This window comes from Dermochelys coriacea, chromosome 10 (genome assembly GCF_009764565.3).
Source record: "Dermochelys coriacea isolate rDerCor1 chromosome 10, rDerCor1.pri.v4, whole genome shotgun sequence".
In the NCBI taxonomy this organism is placed as follows: domain Eukaryota; kingdom Metazoa; phylum Chordata; order Testudines; family Dermochelyidae; genus Dermochelys; species Dermochelys coriacea.
The window spans coordinates 24,456,189-24,475,759 of NC_050077.1; the positions used below are offsets into that span (position 1 = coordinate 24,456,189).

Genomic DNA, 19,571 nt, shown 5'->3' on the forward strand with positions numbered 1-19,571 from the left:
AACCACATTAAGGAAACTCAATAATTCATGGATTCATTGAAATGAAGAAACAAAGATTAAAAAGTGGGAGTGGGTCCAAGTTTTATAAGCTTCAGTACTGGCTGAATGCCAAACCAAAACAGGCTGTCTTCTTTGGTTATTAAAGTGGCTGATTCATATTAGTTGGAGGAAACTGAAATATTGGCAAACATCATGTTTCCTGTAAGATGTGATCAACTTTGAAATCTAGAAATTCCTTATTTTCCAAGAAAAAAGATTTTGATGAAATCCATATTTCTTTGAGCCTCAACCCTCTCTCACTTTCTGTGCATTGCCTTCAGTTGTTTTGGAATTGCAATGCTAGGTAGTGAGGGAGAACGCAGATGAAAAATGATAGTCCAAGTTGATGGCACCTGTGACATTTATTGAGTTTATCTGTTTGTTGGCAGAAAGATGAGGCCAGGAAATTAATGGCTGAAGTTCAGATAGTAAGGGATCCTAAGGACTCGTCATCTCTTTGAACATGTATTCTATTTCCTAATCACCATTGAATTCTATTAGTGCTCACGTTTAGTTTAGCCATGATATATCTTGTTTTAGTAATAACTTTCACCCCTTGCCTGCTAAACTAGTTCTTCCCAGGACAATGATTTATTGTGGAGGTAGATGTTACATGAGCTTCAGAAGTCCTATTCATATTGTGCTCTGAGCATTACTCTGAGATTCAAGTTTTCTTCTTGAGCTGTGTGGGATCAGTGGTTCCTCTTTAAAACAGCTCAGGCTGTTAAAATTAATGTTGGCAAGAAGGCAATAGGAATTTCCAAATGTCGGTTTTAGGGCAACTGGAAACCAAACAAAACTGCAAATTGTTGGATTAGACTATAACCATCACTGTGACCTGTCATTCATTGCTCATACTCACATTTCATTATAAGGTAGAACTGAAATTACATTATGGTTCTTGGTTTCAGAGTAGCAGCCGTGTTAGTCTGTATTCGCAAAAAGAAAAGGAGTTTTGAGAGTGTGTGGCACAAGCTGTCAGCTTTTCATTATGGTTCTTGTCATGTATTCATGGCCCTGTGTATTCTTTTGGTGAGGATGAGAAGCCTTATCTGTCATTAACTCAACTGGCCACTAGATGTCTGTATTGCTTTTCTGAACTACAGATGAAAGCAAATTTCTCTTGTAATTACAATAAGAAGACTCTTAAAGATAGAAGTTTTGAAATTCATAGTTTGAGGCTAGCAGGCACCATTTCCACAAGGCTCACTGTTGAGAGATATGAGATGCTTTCACCTTCCTCTGGAATGACGTATGCTATTGTCTCAGCTGTTCCAATCCCGAAAGCAAAAATCACACCTTAGCCTCCTGAATTTATTTATTAAAGACATTATATGGTATCCCTTCCAGTGGCATCTGGCCATTCATTCACACAAAAACGTATATGAAGTCACAAATATTGGAAGACCCAATACATTTACATACAATGAACCCATTCCTGTTGCTATCAAAAATCAATGGCAAAACTCCTACTAACTTCAATAGAACCAGGATCCAGCTCAGAGATACTTTTAATGGCTGCCCAATTTAAAGACTGAGGACTTGTCTTCATGGTACAGTAATGCAGACCAGTGAGTTGTGAATTCTATAGCACACAAATTGTTGTGCATTAACTGGCCCATGTAGACTCTGCTAGTACAAACTGAAAGTTCCTTAGTGCATGTTTACACAAAAGTTCAGTTCATTAAGAGTGATCTTAAATAACTGAAAATTTGGTGTAAACTGAGGAAAGCAGAATGAAACTACTCAAATTGTGACTCTGGGGATAATAGTTCACCTCTTGTGAAAAGTGTCATAGGGTCCATAGCAATCTCCCAGGCATTCACAACAATGTGGGGATGTGATTCTGTGAGACTTGACAGAAGAGCATCGACTATTGAACCAACCCTTCCTGCAACACTTTGCTTTTGGTGGTCTCCCATCCAAGCACTGACCTGGCACAACATTGGGAATTGGATATTATTACAATCCAAGGTAGCCTGGCCTGCAGATTGAAATAGCTCAGTCTCTTGCCAGCATTTGGGCTCTCAGCAGCAGTAAAAATGTCTATTTCTCACCTCCTTTTCTGATCCTGGCACAGGGGAAGCAGTTTGTTCTCAGTATGTCTACATGGTGGCTGCCCCCCACCGCCAAAAAAAAGAAAGTTTCAGAGCCTGTGTCAACTGACTCAGGCTTGTACTATGGGGCTAAACACTGCAGTGTAAATGCTCCTGCTCAGATTGGAGCCTGAGATCTGAAACCTGGCAAGGGGGACACTGAAGCCAGTGAGGGATGCTGAAACTATCAATCTGTAATGTAGGTAGGTTGTAGTAAGTCGTTTCTGCACTACCTTGAATTTAGGCTAGTTCCTTGTCTCTGTCATCTGACTGTAAAGAGCTAGAATATTTTTTTTATAAATCACTTTCCTGGGGTCTCTTGGCTGGTGTTCTTCAAACATTCCTCATAAGTGGCACCCAACAGATTTATTTTTATTCTATTCCCTTTTGAAGTGCTTCTCCCAATGCTTTGGGTATAATATTTGACCAGTTGGGGGTGAAATATTAAAAAGACTGAATTACTGAAGTGTCAGAAATCACCTCTTTTAACAGTGAGGTGAGTTCCACCTTGAAAGAAGACCACGTTGTGTAACAGATCAACCTCTTCTGCAGTAATCAACTCAGAGCCTTCCTGAGAAGCTAGTTCTGACACTTTCATCAGGAGCAAAGCAGTGTGAGCCTCCCTGCTCATACTATGTGTCCTCTGTGGGTAAATACGTGATTTCAGTCACTAGGGGTGTACATTTGGTATCTTTCACAAATGCTAATTTCATTTAAACATAATAAGAAATGGTCAAACCTAGCCAAGACAGATTGATCCATTGTTAGTGCCTCCATTAGGCAAAATAGGATGTGAGTGTCTAAATATTAATTTTTGGTGGGATTTTCCAAAGTGTCTGAGTCACATAGGAGCACAAGGATTATTTATTTTCAATGAGACCTGTGCTCCATTGTTACTCAGACACTTTGGAAAATCCCATTCTTGGTCTTTACTCAGAAAATCTCATGATTTTGACAGAGCGGCTTACTGTTTCCAGATCTTTACCCTGAACTTCTTTGGCAAGGTTGATGAGATGGCTGTGGTGATGAATGTCTGGCAATAACTGGAATCATCAAATCTTCTCATTCCATATCAGTCTTAGGTTCAGGTCTCCATATGCTTTAAAAATTGGACTGGTCTTATTGTCTGACCTCCTTGAGATGGACAAAGATCCGTTCCAAGTTAACAGATACAGAAGAATCAACATGAAGTTTAATAAATTGTCTGTGGATTCTGGCATTGATAAATGGAGTCACCCTTTTTATATCCTTTTTCCTTTGAGGGACCCCAGAGTAGTATTGCGTGCTGCTCATCTGCCCTGAGAATTTTCTCTGTGTGGTTTCATCGAGTCATACTTTTGTCACTCCTGCTCAACACACTGAAGCTGCTGGAGGAGCTTTAAAGTGGTGGTTTAAGTTGTAGTCTCATCAGGATGCTGATAACATATAGCTTAAATGTCTTTTGTTGAATACTGATGTTGCAGAATGTCTGCTTTCATTTCCAGTTGTTTGGCCTAAATAAGAACCTGGATGATAGCTGGGTATCTGGTTTCAGTCCTAATAATCTTAGAGATTATGTAGATGGAGGAAGCATCAATAAAGTTTGATGGAATGGGAATGATGCCTGCCTCTGTTATAGAGGAGGTATACCCAACTTTCCTCAAGGAGTTTCACAATATACAGATACTTTTGAAGTCCGAGGTGACTCTTATCAATCTGTAATTGATGTGGCAATTAAGAACATCTCTCTCACTCACTTGTGGAACCTGCTAAAATAACTTGAGTCATTGTGATTTCCAGGATGGCTTATTGTAATGTATAGTACATAGTGAACCTTTGAATCTCTAGTGGAGAAAGCAGCAACTGATTGCTTGAGGAAGCAAGGCTATAAGGAGTACATTGCATCAATGTTCTACTTACTTTACTGGCTTCCTCATTCGAGAATCTGATATTGATCTTTAAAGTCCTAGTGCAAAGTTGCTGTCCCATCGGTTTACTCGTGCTTTTGCTTGAAGCATCTGGGGGGAGACGGTGTATTTATACTCATCTGTTATATGAGGAGTGCATGGGTTTTTTTATTCAACATTAATTATATAAATTTTATATTGCTCAAATTTGTACAAGTGCCCAGCTGAGTTGGTATATGTTTAAAATTAAACATAAACAATATATAGCATCAGACAGATAGGTTGAGCTAAAGGGACTACAATCAGATACACTAAGGGTATGTCTACACCGGAGCTGAAGGTATAACTTCCAGCTCAAGTAGACATACCTTTGCTAGCTCTGATCAAACTAGCATGCTAAAAATAGTAGTCATGGCTGCATGAGGGGTGAGACCAGCAAGCACGCTAAATACGTACCTAGGGTTTCAGACTGGATTATACTCAGGGCAGCTAACCATTGTCCATGCAGCCATGGCTACAGTACTATTTTTAGTTCACTAGCTCAACCAGGATGTGTGTGTGTGTGTGTGTGTATATATATATATATATATATATGTGTATATATATATATATATAATCTGAGGTGGAAATTACACCTCCAGATCCAATGCAGACCTATCCTAAAAGTATCAGTGAAAGATCCATCGGAAATTATATATCCTGGAGGATGATTCAGAAATAAGAGTATCAGCTTCCCATGGGAGGATTGGCTACGTTACCTTCATTCTAAAATTTTAGAAAGACGGCACGGTGTGCCAACAAAAAGTAATTGTTAAATTTCCAGGGTGAGATTTTTGTGCTGTACCCCTTAGGTCTGGTCTTTATTGTGTGTGTGGTGGGGAGGGCGGGGGGGAGTGTCCTTACCTTGTGTTAGCTACCACAAGGTCAAATCCTAGTAAAGGCAAGGCTGGTGGTAGCTTTCACGAAAGTTAGCATGTGACACTCCCCAAGGGTACTCAAGGTCGTGAGGTGTCTTGCCACTACCTACACTTAGCGTGAAGTAGTCTTGCCTGTCTTCTGTGCTTCAGCTCCCTGAAACCAACAGCCTCTTCCCCACAAACACTGACTTCCAGCTGTCTGGAGACCTCGCCGTCTCCATGCAGGCTGGTGGCAAGTACACCCCAACCCGCGAGTTCCTTGCGGTATCCAGCTCTTGTCAGTAGACACTCCCAGTAATTACCAAGTACACTGTCCCCAAAGAGACAATGTACGCACAGATTAACGGGAACAACTCAGGATCAGGTCTTTTATGACATAGCACTGTAATCTTTTTACAGTGAAAACAAATATCTTTATTAAAAAGATTAAGATATAAGAGATAGTGAGCAAGGAGAATAAGAATAGGTTACATGTAAATCAAAATAACACACTTCTTAGAGTCTAAATTTAATTTTAACAGGCTAAAATTCTTGTCTAAAGCATTTTCTCACCTAAAGCAATCTCCCAGTGTAACTAACACACGTGGCCAGGGTGCAGCATTCATGAATGCAAAAAGTGTGTTCTTTTTGCTTCCTCAGTGAAGGATAAAGATATGTCCTTTTGCATTCCCCTTTTATATTCCCCCAAAGCCACTGTTTTTGTCCCCAGGGTCTGTAACCCTCACAGTGTTTATTCTCTGGTGCCTGTTGCCTTCACATGTCCCTGTTTTTTATTAGCATTGAGTTCAAACAGGTGATAGGGCGCTGTGATGGGGTCCACTCACCACAGCCCCTCCTGTTGGCCATCACAGGGATTAGCTCTGCTGGCTGCTGCTCCCTCTCCCGGTGTACTCACCCGTCCTCTTCTCCAACTGCAGACCCATCTCAGTCCAAGTACCGCAGCATCCTCTTCGTGACTTGAGCCTCTGGCTGGGTCACCATCTATATTTCCCCCTTCCAGGAGAGGGTACCTTGTCAAAGGCTTTCTGAAAGTCCAAATACATTGTATCAACTGGATTATCCTTGTCCCCATGTTTGTTGACTTCCTCAAAGAATTCTAATAGATTGGGGAGGCATGATTTCCCTTTACAAAAGGCATGTTGATTCTTTCCCAACATATTCTGTTCATCTACGAGTCTCATAATTCTGTTCTTTACTATAGTTTCAACCTAAAGTTAGGCTTAGATGCCTGTAATTTTCAGAATCACCTTGGAGTCTTTTTGAAAAATTGTCATTACATTAGCTATCCTCCAGTCATCTGGTACACAGGCTGATTTAAGCAATAGGTTACAGCAATAGTTCAATGTGGTTCTGGTGGCTTATTACTGTTTAATTTGTCAATTTGTTCCAAAACCACCTCTACTGATACCTCTATCTGGGAGAGTTTCTCAGATTTGTCACCTAAAAAGATGGTTCAGGTATGGGAATCTCTCTCACATCCTCTTAAGTGAAGACTGATGCAAAGAATATATTGAGCTTCTCCATAACAGCCTGGTCTTCTTTGAGTGATCCTTTAGCACCTTGATTGTCCAGTGACCCCACTGATTATTTGGCAGGTTTCCTATTTCTGATGCACTAAAATAAAAATGTGGGGTTAGTTTTTCATTTCTTTCACTAGTTGCTCTTCAAATCCTTTTTTCATCTGCATATTTATATTTTTACACTTACTTACCAGAGTTTATGCTCCTTTCTATTTTCCACACTAGGATTAGACTTCCAATTATTAAAGGATGCCCTTTGTGACTCCTGGGATATATTTTCAGTATATACACATAACTTTTTAGGTATCATCTCTACATACATCTCACAATGATATTAAAGACTAGTGTGTCACCGGATTTCATTTGATGTGTCTGACAACATTCTTTATAGATAAATACCGTGACAATAATGTGTAGTGAGTTTGTCAGGCCTGTTAAGAGTTGGGGAATCCTCCTTCATCTGGAACCAGGGCTTTTAATTCTCCTTTGTGCTGCTCCAGCTCAGTTTACTTGGCTTACCCAGGCTGGAGCAAGAATAAGGATCTGACCCAAGCCCATACAGAATAGGAAAAGGTATGACATATACTATTTCCATTATTGCATAGGAGAGTAATATACATGTCCTCTGTGTATGGTTTGGAAGTTGATTTTTATATAGAGAATTTGGAGAAAAGGTCCCTTAAACATTTTTAATAGATGAGACCTAGATTAATAATTAATATTATTATTAATAATTAACATACTGCAAGCATGTAGGTTACTATCCAGGAAAGGGGTGTTAAATGGCAATGCTATAGTGTGAAACTGAGCAGATGTATGTTATTTTCTTATAATGATAGTAAGTCTTGGTCCCATTATTCAGCATTTAGAAATTTATCAAAAGGGGGGCAATGAATGGTTGCACATCCTTTGAATGGATTAAGATATAGCTCTGATCATAACTTGTATGGTATGTTATGAAAATATATTATCATAGATTTGTTACAAAGGCAGATATGTCTAACCACCGTCCCCAATGCACATGTCAGCTTTGCTATGTTATGTTTTGGAGGATTGATATTCATTAAGGTGGTGTGACAGTCCTCCCCACAGGTTGTGCTGTGGGAATAGAGTGCATCTCCAATCTCAGGGCTAGATTGTTGTTTGTTTGCATTATGGTACTGCCCAAAGGCTTCCAGCAAGGTTAAGGCCCCATTGTATTAGCTGCTCTCCAAACATGAAGCACAGTTGCCAACTTTTACGTGGTAAAAAAGCACTCCGTCTTTCAAAATAAGCCAAAAATCAAGCTAATCCCATTTCAAAACAAGGCCAAAACAAGACAATCTCTAAGAACCCCAACACTCTATGTGACTAGATCCCCTTGGGGTGCAGTCTGGGACTGCAGTCGCCCCCCCCCTTACCCCTGCTTGCTGGGAGCCAATCAAAAAAAAAGAAGCAACAAGATACAAGCCAAACAAGAAACAAGCTGCACGCCAAAAACTAGCCAAAAAGCAACTCACAAGCCAATTAAGACAAAAAAGAGGCCAATTTCTGTGTTTTTTTATGGGTTTGGCATGTCTGTCAGGAAGGTATGGTACCTGCTCCAAAGATCTTACAATTTCAATTGAATGAATCAAGACCCAGTGAAGGAGTCTGAGGAATAACAGAAGAGGAAGGTAAGAGAAGGATAACCTCTGATGTTTGCCCTTGACCCATGTAGGTAGAAGTACCAGATGAATTGTATTTGAGTAACTTCTCTATGTAGACTTGTCCCTGCCTCTTTCCAGATGTAAACCATCTGGCACAATTCAGTCTTCCCTTCTGCATGAGATGTGCTTTGGGTGAAAAGAGTGTGTTGGTCACCGCAAGCATGCATTGTTTTAATCTTGCTGTTTTTACAGCAAAACCATACAGTTTCTACTGTTGCTGGGGATCTGCACAGATAAGAATGGGGAAACAAGGATTTTACTTGTATTGAAGTTGTTGAGGGCTTAACAGTCAGACTTGCTGTACATTATCTCTTCACTAGAGGTTTGTAATGTATGTACTTGGTGCTTCAAAAGGGCTAATTTTCCAAAGCTGAGGAAAACTGAGCAAAATTGACTGGGCAGAAACATTTAGAGAAAAGTTGTGAATGAAAATATAGAGCTCTTGAAGAAGAGTTTATTAGATGGCTAGAAAGCTGTTATTTCACAAAGAAGAAAGAGGGAAAACTTTGTCTAAAAGGCATTCCTGGTTAAGTAGTGAAATGAAGGTAGCAATTAGAAATAAAAAGCAATACACAACAAATAGAGAAAGAGGAAATAGATTACATCTGATTTATATTGACTGCTATAAAATGCAGAGAACTGATATGGGAAGCTACGGACATGAGATAAAAATCCATGTCTGGAAGGGCTAAGGACAATAAAGAGAAGTTTAAGCACATTAGGAAAAAAAGAAATGCTAGCAATGGTTACAGGCCCATTACTAGATGGAGATGGTAAAATAGTTAATGATGATGCAGAAAAGGTAGAAGCAGTCAATAAATCACTATGTTCTGTATTTGGTAAGAATAATGTGAGAATGATGAAATATTTTCCAATCCATTAGTAGTTAAGGAAGATGTTAGAGAACATCTACTAGTGATAAACACTTTTGAATCAACAGGCCCAGATAACTTGTACCCAAAAGTCCTAAAAGAGTTGGCTGAGGAGATCTATGGCCTGCTCTGATGTTCATCTTTAATAGATCTTGGATTAAGGAGAAAATTTTCAAAGACTGGAAGAGTGCTAATGTAGTGCCTGTGTTCAAAAAGGGCAAGCAGGATGACACAAGTCTGGTTAGCCTGACATCAATCCAGGCAAAATAGTGGAAAAGCTGATGTGGGAGTCAATTGATTAAGAATTAAGAAACAGAGATATAATTTATGCCAGTCAACATGGTTTTGCAGAAAATTGGTCTCGCTCTCACTCTTTGATGAGACTGTTGCTGGCACAAAATGCCCGAGGCAGGCAACAGCTGGATTCGTTGCCTGGTGTGCATCGCCCAATAATCACAACGGGGTGGAGAAGTAGAAGAGTTTATTTGAAGCTTCAAGCGGTACAGGGAGACAACAATCTCAAATCCTGCACACCAGTGCAAGCAGTTACACATATTTTATACATTCATTCTTTAGCATGCTTATCCAATAGCAAGCTGTCCTAAGTCTCCATATAGCCAATCCGGTATACCGGCCGGGTTCCCCTTTTTCCTCTTATCATATATGGAGTTGTTTGTTCAGCACTATCTAACATTCCTGTCCTGCTTGACCTAATCTTGCTCCAGCCAGTCTGTGCCTGCAATACACTGTTGCAAATTTCTCAGCGTGAAGGCTATGAGTATCTCCAGGCAGAAAAGGGAAGGGGGGGCCATCTGGGCCTAGAGCGAGGGGGCTTCATCGACACTCGTGGTCTTCCATCCCCTTGAGTTACCTAGTGGCCATGCCTGGTGTCCCCAACAACTCCCTCCTTTGAGAATACTCAACAGCCTTGTCTCTGAGTTTTCTCACTTGGGCCCTTATCTTTTTATAAGGGGACTTTGCATAAGCATTTTATGGTAGCCCTGAAGGGAATGCATTACCATGTTTTTTTACAAGGGCTCTGACACATGATATTGCACAACATAACACCATTAGTACGATTAAGACAGGAAGAAAACTTTTCAACAACAGACTAAATAAACCACCAAGCCAAGATGACAAACCCCAGCCTGAAAACAAGGTTTGCAACCACCCTCGGGGGCAATGTAAGCAGCCTGTGCTCCGGCTCGGGCATGGGCCTCTGCCTGTACCACCTTATCATAAATCTCATAACTGCTGTCATTTACATATACACGACATCGGGACCCAACAAGGGCACAAACACCCCCTTGGGATGCCAAAAGGTAGTCCAAGGCCAGCCTGTTTTGGAGGGAATACGTTCTGAGCTGCTGTACCTCCTTATTTAATGTTACTACTGCTGACCCTAGATCATGAATCGAGTCCTCTAATTCTAAGGCTACTTTTTCAAGCACTATTTGAAGCTTGAATATAGCAGCCTATGCATGCTATGGCTGGCCCGGTAATCAGTGGCACAATTCCCAATATGGAGCACCCTGTAAGCTTTTCAGTTGTGAGGGGATTCTTAGCATTGCCCTCCAAGGCCGCATTGAGTCGCTGCAGGGTCTCTTCTCGTGACTCAACAGAGGTATCTCGGGTATTCCTAATCTTTCCTTTGGGCAGTGTGGTGGTTATTGAAAGATGAGGAACTCCATAAGCTATATAACAGCTACCTGTCCAATTGGCTGGCAATACCTTGTAAACCTTTCGGCCACATACAAAATAGTGGCCCTGTAGGGCCCAGTAAGGACTGTTTCTTAGAGGGATTCCTGGGATATTTAAGGCCGCTTTTCCAAACAATTCATATGCCCCCAGGGGGGCTTCCCATCCTCCCAAGTGGGTACAAGGGGGGGTATTTCTAATTGTGCCGTTCAAATTGCACTCACCATAAGGACCGCTGCAAACCCACCATTGGCCTGCTATAATGGAAATATTAACTGAACGGCAATTTATATTTCCTGACCCTCTTTTTGTGGAAGGATCATTCGTAAGAGTTTCCCCAAAAGGGGAGGAACCATTACATCCACACTGTTGACCTCCCCTCTCGGTTTTTATCCAATATCCATCGGCCCACTGTGTAATAACACAGGAGCTCCTTCCCACAGGACGCCTATAGTGATCAGATTGGTTTTGGGTAAAACAAAACACTCCCTCAGTGAGCACTGCAACTGAATACTCCTGATCCTTGTAGGTAGCTTGCTGCAAAGAGATCTTATCCCAGAATGGTGAGTCCGTTCGATTTCTACTTTCCTGCTCTTTGGTGGCGGCTAATTCTGCTAGGGTTAAGGGCAGCATGACAAGGGGCACTCCTATTCTGGGGGAAAGTGGAGTTGGAGCACACACCCATCAATCAGTTTGGTTTGTTAAAGTAGCAACATGGTGAACAAGTAAAACAAAGGAATTATGTTCCCGATATGCACAGTTTAGAAATAACAGCATAGAAAATAACAGGGTTACACGATTAACTATTACCGGGGTCCTCCCTGTCCAGGGTTTCCAGTTTTTGAGTGGGCCCATTTTGGCGCTAAGGTGCCCGCTGTTTGGGTCTCTTAAACAGTAACTTTAGCCCGAGATTGTCACTAGATGAGGAATCAATGGGGTGGATGGTCCACTGCTCTGCTGATGAAGGGGTGGGTACTGCCTTCAGACACAAGTGATGGATCCAGTTCTTGTGTCCCTCGACCTTTGCCGCTATATGGGAGATCAGCAGGACGATGTAGGGTCCTTTCCACTTTTCCTGGAGAGGCTCGTCTTTCCAGGTGTGAACAAGCACAGAATCGCCGGGCTGTAAGGAGTGGACGGAAGAGTCCAAGGGAAGAGGCTGGGAGTCTTTAGTATACCTGTGAAGAGACAAGAGAACAGCAGACAGGGAACACATATACTGAGACAAAAAACCATTACTCAGCTCCCACTCCCCTGACAGAACCGGTGTGCCATTCATAGGCCATACCCTCCCAAACATAATTTCAAAGGGACTAAGCCCTAATCTACCCTTTGGGAGAGCGTGGATGCGGAGCAGGACGAGGGGTAAGGCATCAGGCCATCGCAGGGAGGCTTCTTGGCACACTTTTGAAAGATGTCGTTTAAGGGTCTGATTGGTACGCTCTACTATGCCACTGGCTTGTGGTCTCCAGGGCGTATGGAGTTTCCAGGGGATTGCAAGGCACTCAAGATGCTTTCATGTGAAATGTGTCCCGTTGTCAGATTCCATCCACAGGGGAAGTCCGAAGCGAGGAATGACCTCCTTAACAAACTTAAGGGTTACTGACCTGGCAGTGCAATTGCGGCATGGGAAGGCTTCTGGCCATCCGCTGAATCGATCCACTAAGACAAGGAGATATTTGTACCCTTGGATCTGAGGAAACTCAGTAAAATCTATTTGCCACACCCGCCTGGGGCCCGGAGTGGGTTCCAGAGCAGCGGGTGGCCCTGGATGTCCTGGTCGGGGGTTATTCTTTTGACAGACTAAGCAGTCCGCCTGTACCTGGGTAGCGAGGGGTCGGAGTCCAGAAGTTATAAAGTATTTTCCCATCAGTTGGATAAGTGCTTTCCTGCCAGCATGAGTGGTTTGATGTAATTTCTGTAACACTGGCTGGATCAGGCCCTTCGGTAGAAGGACCTTCCCTTCCGGGGAATGGAGCCATCCTTCCTTTTCCTGGAGACCCAGTTTGTCGATTAGCTGTCTCTCCTCTCCAGAGTACTGGGGGGTTGGAAGCTCCCCCATGGATGGGATAAGGGCATGCATATGGGCATTCTCAGTCTGAGGGGATATCAGGATGGCAGCATGCTTAGCCTCTCTTTCTGCCCGGGCATTACCCCGGCCACATTTTGATCTTCCCTTTGATGAGCTTTACAGTGTACCACCGCCACTTCTGAGGGGAGTTGTACGGCTTCTAGGAACCGGAGGATTTGGGGCCCGTACTTGACTGGGGAGCCTTGAGCTGTCAGCATTCCCTTTTGCTTCCATAAGCCAGCATGAGCATGTAGCACTCCAAAGGCATATTTTGAATTGGTAAAAACATTGACCCGCTTTCCTTTTGACAGTTCAAGTTCACGGGTAAGGGCGACTAGTTCAGAGAGGTCCCAGTGGGCAAACCCTTGGCTTCTACAGTGTCATGGAGGGTTACGATAGCATAGCCCACCCTCCTTTGCCCATTTATCACAGTGCTGCTACCATCAGTATACCACTCATGATCTGCATTTAGGAGGGGTATATCATTTAAGTCCGGGCGGCTAGAGTATTGGGCATCTATGATCTCTAAACAATCATGTTCCTGTTCCTCAGTCTCCGGTAAGAGAGTGGCGGGGTTAAGGGAGGGGCAAGACTGAAAGGTGACTTCAGAATTCTCTAGAAGTTTAGCCTGGTACTTAGCCATCTGAGCCTGCATGAGCCAAAGGCCTCCCTTTGCATCCAATAAAGCTCGGACCATATGAGGGGTATATATCTGTATTGTCCCTCCCAAAGTTAGTTTCTCAGCTTCAGCCAGCGTCAAGGCTGTAGCTGCAACTACCCACAGGCACGCTGGCCATCCCTTTTCTACTTGGTCCAGCTGCTTAGAAAAATAGGCCATGGGACGTTTCCATGCTCCCAACAACTGTGTGAGCACTCCTAGGGCCACCCCCTTTCGTTCATGTACATACAGTTGAAATGGCTTAGTCAGATCCGGGAGGCCCAAAGCCAGAACTTCCATCAGCTTCCTTTTCAAGATTTTAAATGCCCTGTCGGCCTCTGGGGTCCAATAGAAGGGGTCATGATCTGCTCCTTTTACACAATCATACAGGGGTCTAGCCCACAGTCCAAATTCCGGGATCCATATCGACAGAACCCCGCCATGCCCAGGAAGGCTCTGAGGCGTTTACGATTAATGGGAACGGGAACCTGGCAGACAGCCTCCTTCCTCTCATTGGAAAGCTGACGCTCCCCATGCCTGTACTTTGAAAGCAGCCAAATCCATAGGGTTAAAGGGCACATGGGTATAGACCTGCATAGTCGTGACCAGACGCTCACCCATGCCAGTATGGGAGATCTTAGTTTCAGTAAGTAAAGGATATAAGCCCACTGTAGGGGCCCTATCAGATGGGGGCATGGGGGCCGAAGGGGACACCAGACCTGCCATCACAGTTGGAGTGGGGGTCTGGGGACTAACATTAGCCACTACCGAACCAGTCGGAGTCAAGTTACATAGCTGTAAGACATCTGATCGATTACACAAAGCCAAAAACAAATGCGCATACAGATGTTCATTTCATTTCCCCGTTCCCTGACAGAACAAAAGTAACTGGAGGATCGTATTGTAATTAATTGACTCTCCTGTTGGCCACTGCTCCTGGTCCTCTATTTGATATTGAGGCCAGTCAACTGTACAGTATCATTTTAATTTATTCTTAGTCATTGGATCCGATCCAAATACCTTCCACTTTGCTAGGATACACTCTAGGGGCGTACACTGTGCCCTCCCTCCCGAGCTCTGTCCCTGTCCCATGCCTACAGGGTAACTCTGGGCGTCCCCAGGTTCAAAACAGACCAGACAATCTGGATTTCAAAAGGTTCCTACCTTATTCGAAGGACCGGTTCCCCACCGTCGCCCGCAGCACTTCTCCATTTATCAGGCGCGTTGCACCGTTGTGCCCTACGGAGCCGTTTGGGCTATGCCCCTCTGAGGTCCCCGGGAATCACACCGGTGTGCACTGGGCGTCGGTCGGAGTCCTCACCCGCCGGTCCCTGCAAGGGACGCGGGCAAGGCTTGTGTTGTAACCTCTGGCCCACCCACGGACGCCAAAAACTGTTGCTGGCACAAAATGCCCGAGGCAGGCAACAGCTGGATTTGTTGCCTGGTGTGCGTCGCCCAATATTCACAACGGGGTGGAGAAGTAGAAAAGTTTATTTGAAGCTTCAAGCGGTACAGGGAGACAGCAATCTCAAATCTTGCACACCTCTGCAAGCAGTTACACATATTTTATACATTCATTCTTTAGCATGCTTATCCAATAGCAAGCTGTCCTAAGTCTCCATATAGCCAATCCGGTATACCGGCCAGTTCCCCTTTTTCCTCTTATCATCTATTCCCCCATATATGGAGTTGTTTGTTCAGCACTATCTAACATTTCTGTCCTGCTTGACCTAATCTTGCTCCAGCCAGTCTGTGCCTGCAATACACTGTTGCAAATTTCTCAGCGTGAAGGCTATGAGTATCTCCAGGCAGAAAAGGGAAGGGGGGAGTCATCTGGGCCTAGAGCGAGGGGGCTTCATCGACACTCGTAGTCTTCCATCTCCTTGAGTTACCTAGTGGCCATGCCCGGTGTCCCCAACAAGACTGCAAGTTTGATTGATAAAGATAACTTCCTAGATCTAAGGTTTCAGAGTAGCAGCCATGTTAGTCTGTATTCGCAAAAAGTAAAGGAGGACTTGTGGCACCTTAGAGACTTACAAATTTATTTGAGCATAAGCCTTCATGAGCTACAGCTCAAATGAAGTGAGCTATAGCTCATGAAAGCTTATGCTCAAGTAAATTTGTTAGTCTCTAAAGTGCCACAAGTCCTCCTTTTCTTTTTTCGTAGATCTAAAATACTTAAGACTTTTGTAACACATTTTGGTTAAAACTGCACAACACTCTGTTAAAGAAATTAGTACTATGATATCAATAGAGCATATGTTAAATGGGCTAACTGATAGAACTGGCTAACTGATAGATGTCAAAAAATAGTTCTCAGTGGGGAATAATCCTCGAATAGGGGCGCACCATAGAGATTGGTACTAGGCCTGGTGGTATTCACATATTCACTAATGTTCTGGAAGCAAATATAAAATCACTGCTTATAAAATATATGGATGCTGCAAAGATTGGTTGATTGATAAATGATGATGATGACAGGACAGTTATGCAGAGTTACCTGGATTGCTCGGGAACCTCGGCCCAGTCAAACAAAATTCAAAACACAGATAAATGCAAAGGGAGTAGTTGAGAATAAGGGAGAGAATATTGGAAAGAGAGAATATAGGAGTTGGGGTAAGCTATAGAGGTCTGTTTGGGCCTAATTTTAAAGCTCTATCCAGATGCAAGAATGACATAGGAACAGCTGACTTTGAACCCAGCCTGAGAGTGTCAAGTCCTTTTCAGACACAACACTCCTTCTAGAACCTGTATCAGTGCCACTTCCGCCTCATCCTTGGGACTTGGCCTGGTGGGGGCTTACTGCTCCTCATGCCTCTGGTTGCCTCCTGCCTATGGGGTGGCTTCATGACCCACTCCTGCCAGCCACCATCAGCTCACTGAGACGTATCAGGACACTCACTACACAGCACACGCAGTGCAACAAGATAGCAGGGTGAGCAGGAACAGGGCACAAAACCACTGTAGGAGGTGATGAGAGCCTACCCTATTGCAGTGCAAGGCTTCACCCGATCCAATCTCAACCCATCAGGTTCAGGTCAGATTTGAAGGCCATAGTAAGGTATGATATTAAGTTGCTATAAAATGTTTGTTAACATAATCTGACATTCAAATTGATCTGTATAACAGAAAGGTGGTAGCATTCCTCTAGTGTATTCTTTTTTATTGATGTAAATGGAGATAAAATGGGTGAGTCACATTTTTTGCATATTTCCTTATAAGCAAATATAAAATATGATTAATTATAACATCAGTATCAATACAGATGGAGCATATAGTTCCTCTTGGTAACAGGTTTAATTAAATCACAATGAAGTTACAGGTAAGGATAGAAAATATAGATGCATGAGCAAATGTTACATGTAGAATCAAATGAACGGTTTGTTTCTTGGCCTAAACAATGTCTAATAACAAAGCTGTATGAGCTTATTTTAATTATGTTGAACTGGACGGTTTTCATCTACACTCCTCCTGTGCAGTAAGAGGACACAGCATAACCACCGAGTATTTTATTGTTCACCTACCATCAACCAAATCATGATAAATTGATGAAAGCAAATCCAGTAACAAGGTGGGAAATAACAGTCTACCTCTGCAGTGCAAGTCATGTGTATATAGTACTTTGCTTTTTCTTCCCTTCAAGGAATGCCCCGAGACTCCAGCTGCAGACCTAGGGTTTTCATAGCAGTGATGGGATTTAATGCGTGTGTATTTCATCAGTATTGTTCTGATGTATGAATTAGCTTGCTCATTAACTGTTGGCCAGCTCATTCATTTTTCACTAAACTTTTTTTTTTCCTCGTAGGTTTATGATGAATGTGACTTGGGAAGGTAAAGATTTGTCCTTCACAGAAGATGGCTACCAGGCACACCCAAAGCTGGTGGTGATAGTGCTGAACAAGGACCGGAAGTGGGAGAAGGTGAGCATTTGTCTGCATATTAATGTACTGAAAGGCGCAAAGAGAGAATTTCAGTGCAGCTCCCTCTCCCGTGAAACACTTCTGAATTCCTAGTTTGTTGATGTCAATACACTGCTATTCTGACTGTAAATGTAAGCAAATCCCTTAAATAGATTGGTGACATGGTATGTGTTCAATGTCTATATTAGGCTGCATATACGTGCAGCATATACTTTCTATGTAAATGCCACTGCCTGAAGGTAAGGAAAGGATGATCATGTGGCTAAAACGCAAAACTGGGAATCTGGGCTTATGGGTTCTACTCCTTGTTTTGTTCTGGAAATCTTGAGTGACCTTAGGTAGGTCTCTTGTGCATTAGTTTTTCCTTCTGTAAAACAGGGATAGCAATACCTGCCTAATAGGAATGTTGAACCTTCATTCATTAGTGATTTGAAGTCCTTGGATGTAAGGCTGTCTGTAAGTGCACAGTATTTGCATGATAGATAGTAGAGCTGGCTGTTGGTGGCCATTCCATTTTGCAACAACTTTGGAGGTTTTGAAGTTTGTTTTTGTTTTGCATTGGAATGACAACAAAACCTCTCAAACATTTTTGCCAAATAGAATTATTTTAAAACATCTGATTATTTTTGGATCAAAAAGGTCAAGTTTTCAATTCACGGGTGTCTGTCAAAAGCGGCTAGAGAAGCCACCTAGGACTTCAGAAACCTTCCTGTTGAAAACTTGTCAAAATCAGTACATCTCTGCAAAACATTTCCACTTTGATGAAACAGCATATTTAAGACAAAATATGACCAGCTCTAATAATTGTGTTAGTACTACTACATCCTGTAGGTATGCCGGTTAATGCAGAACTAGTTGCTGACAGCCCATGTGGTTGCACGGGTGTAGCCATTATGCCAAGTAATCCACCATCTGTACAGTCTCCCTCATACAACCAGTAAAGTTATTGCATGCAAAGTAGCTGCAAAGTAAAGGAAGTAATCTGAATATACTTCTGATATCACAATGGTATTGGACTCTTGGCATAAAAACATAAGAACAGCCATACTGGGTCAGACCAAAGGTCCATCCAGCCCAGAATCCTGTCTACCAACAGTGGCCAATACCAGGTGCCCCAGAGGGAGTGAACCTAACAGGTAACAGTCAAGTGATCTCTCTCCTGCCATCCATCTCCACCCTGTGACAAACAAAGGCTAGGGACATGATTCCTTACCCAGCAATGGCATAGACACATGGCTTGCTGTTGCTTGGGTGTCATTTGCAAAGTCAAAGTGGCTGAGAATTTAAAAATCGGACAGTAGCAGACTGCAAAACCCAGTGATGATTCATCTTGATGATATTCTAAACAAAGAGCTCTCAACTATGCTGTTCTTATCATTTCATAGTGACTCAACAGCCATTTTAAGCTTCAGAATGACACAGAGAGTGACACTCCTGTAATCTTATCATATAGATAGCAAACATGGCAATTTATAGGGTGTAAATATTTTTAAAGTGGAGTTTAGTGTTTAAAATGGCAATTTAGCATCTAGGACTAAATTTTTTCTGTCATATAACTACCATCTACTGCCATTAACATCAGAATTGGGTTCTTATTGTATAATAGTCTTGAATGTTTTAATATCCCCTTTTAATATACTATTTCACAAACTCTTTTTTCAGTCCAGGCTTCTTTATTTTCTCATGTCCTAACTGACTTTTTAAATTATATCCTACCAAATAAGTCCCAATGATACGTGGTTCCCAGCTTTCAAAATCTTAACAAATTTGAAATCACCTAATGTGATATAAGAGTGGCACTAATATTTTATACGTTGAGTTAAGATAAGAAAATTGTCTTTTGTGACCTAAAACAGCAAATATACTCCACTACGATAATCTGCTCTCTCCATATGGGCAGTATTACCATTAATATCGGTGACACAAATCTGTCATTTTGTCATCACTAGGAGTTCTGTATGCATTGAAAGAGCAGAATATTGGTCAAGATATGCCATGTGGATCAGAGAATTTTTTGGAGACTGCTCTGCGGTTTCTTCCGAGTTCACTAATTAAACTGAGCTCACGCTGGAGGAGTAAGTGAACCCCACAATCTTTCCGAAATTTGGATGGGTTTGAAAATCCAAACACAATCTAAAAACCCTAAAAATCTAAAAATTATTAATTTGAATAATTTCATGTTTTTAAAGTTTTTTGACTGCTAATT

The 19,571-nt window shown here is 42.4% G+C and overlaps 1 protein-coding gene across 3 annotated transcripts in view; it reads left to right on the top strand.

Annotated features, from left to right (window-relative positions):
• Positions 1–19,571, top strand: part of GRIN2A (glutamate ionotropic receptor NMDA type subunit 2A) — a 321,942-nt gene that overhangs the window by 192,570 nt on the left and 109,801 nt on the right. For all 3 annotated transcript variants that reach the window (XM_043493655.1, XM_043493656.1, XM_043493657.1), the window contains one exon: positions 17,251–17,365. In XM_043493655.1, the coding sequence (XP_043349590.1) occupies positions 17,251–17,365 (115 nt within the window). The remainder of the gene's footprint in view (positions 1–17,250; positions 17,366–19,571) is intronic.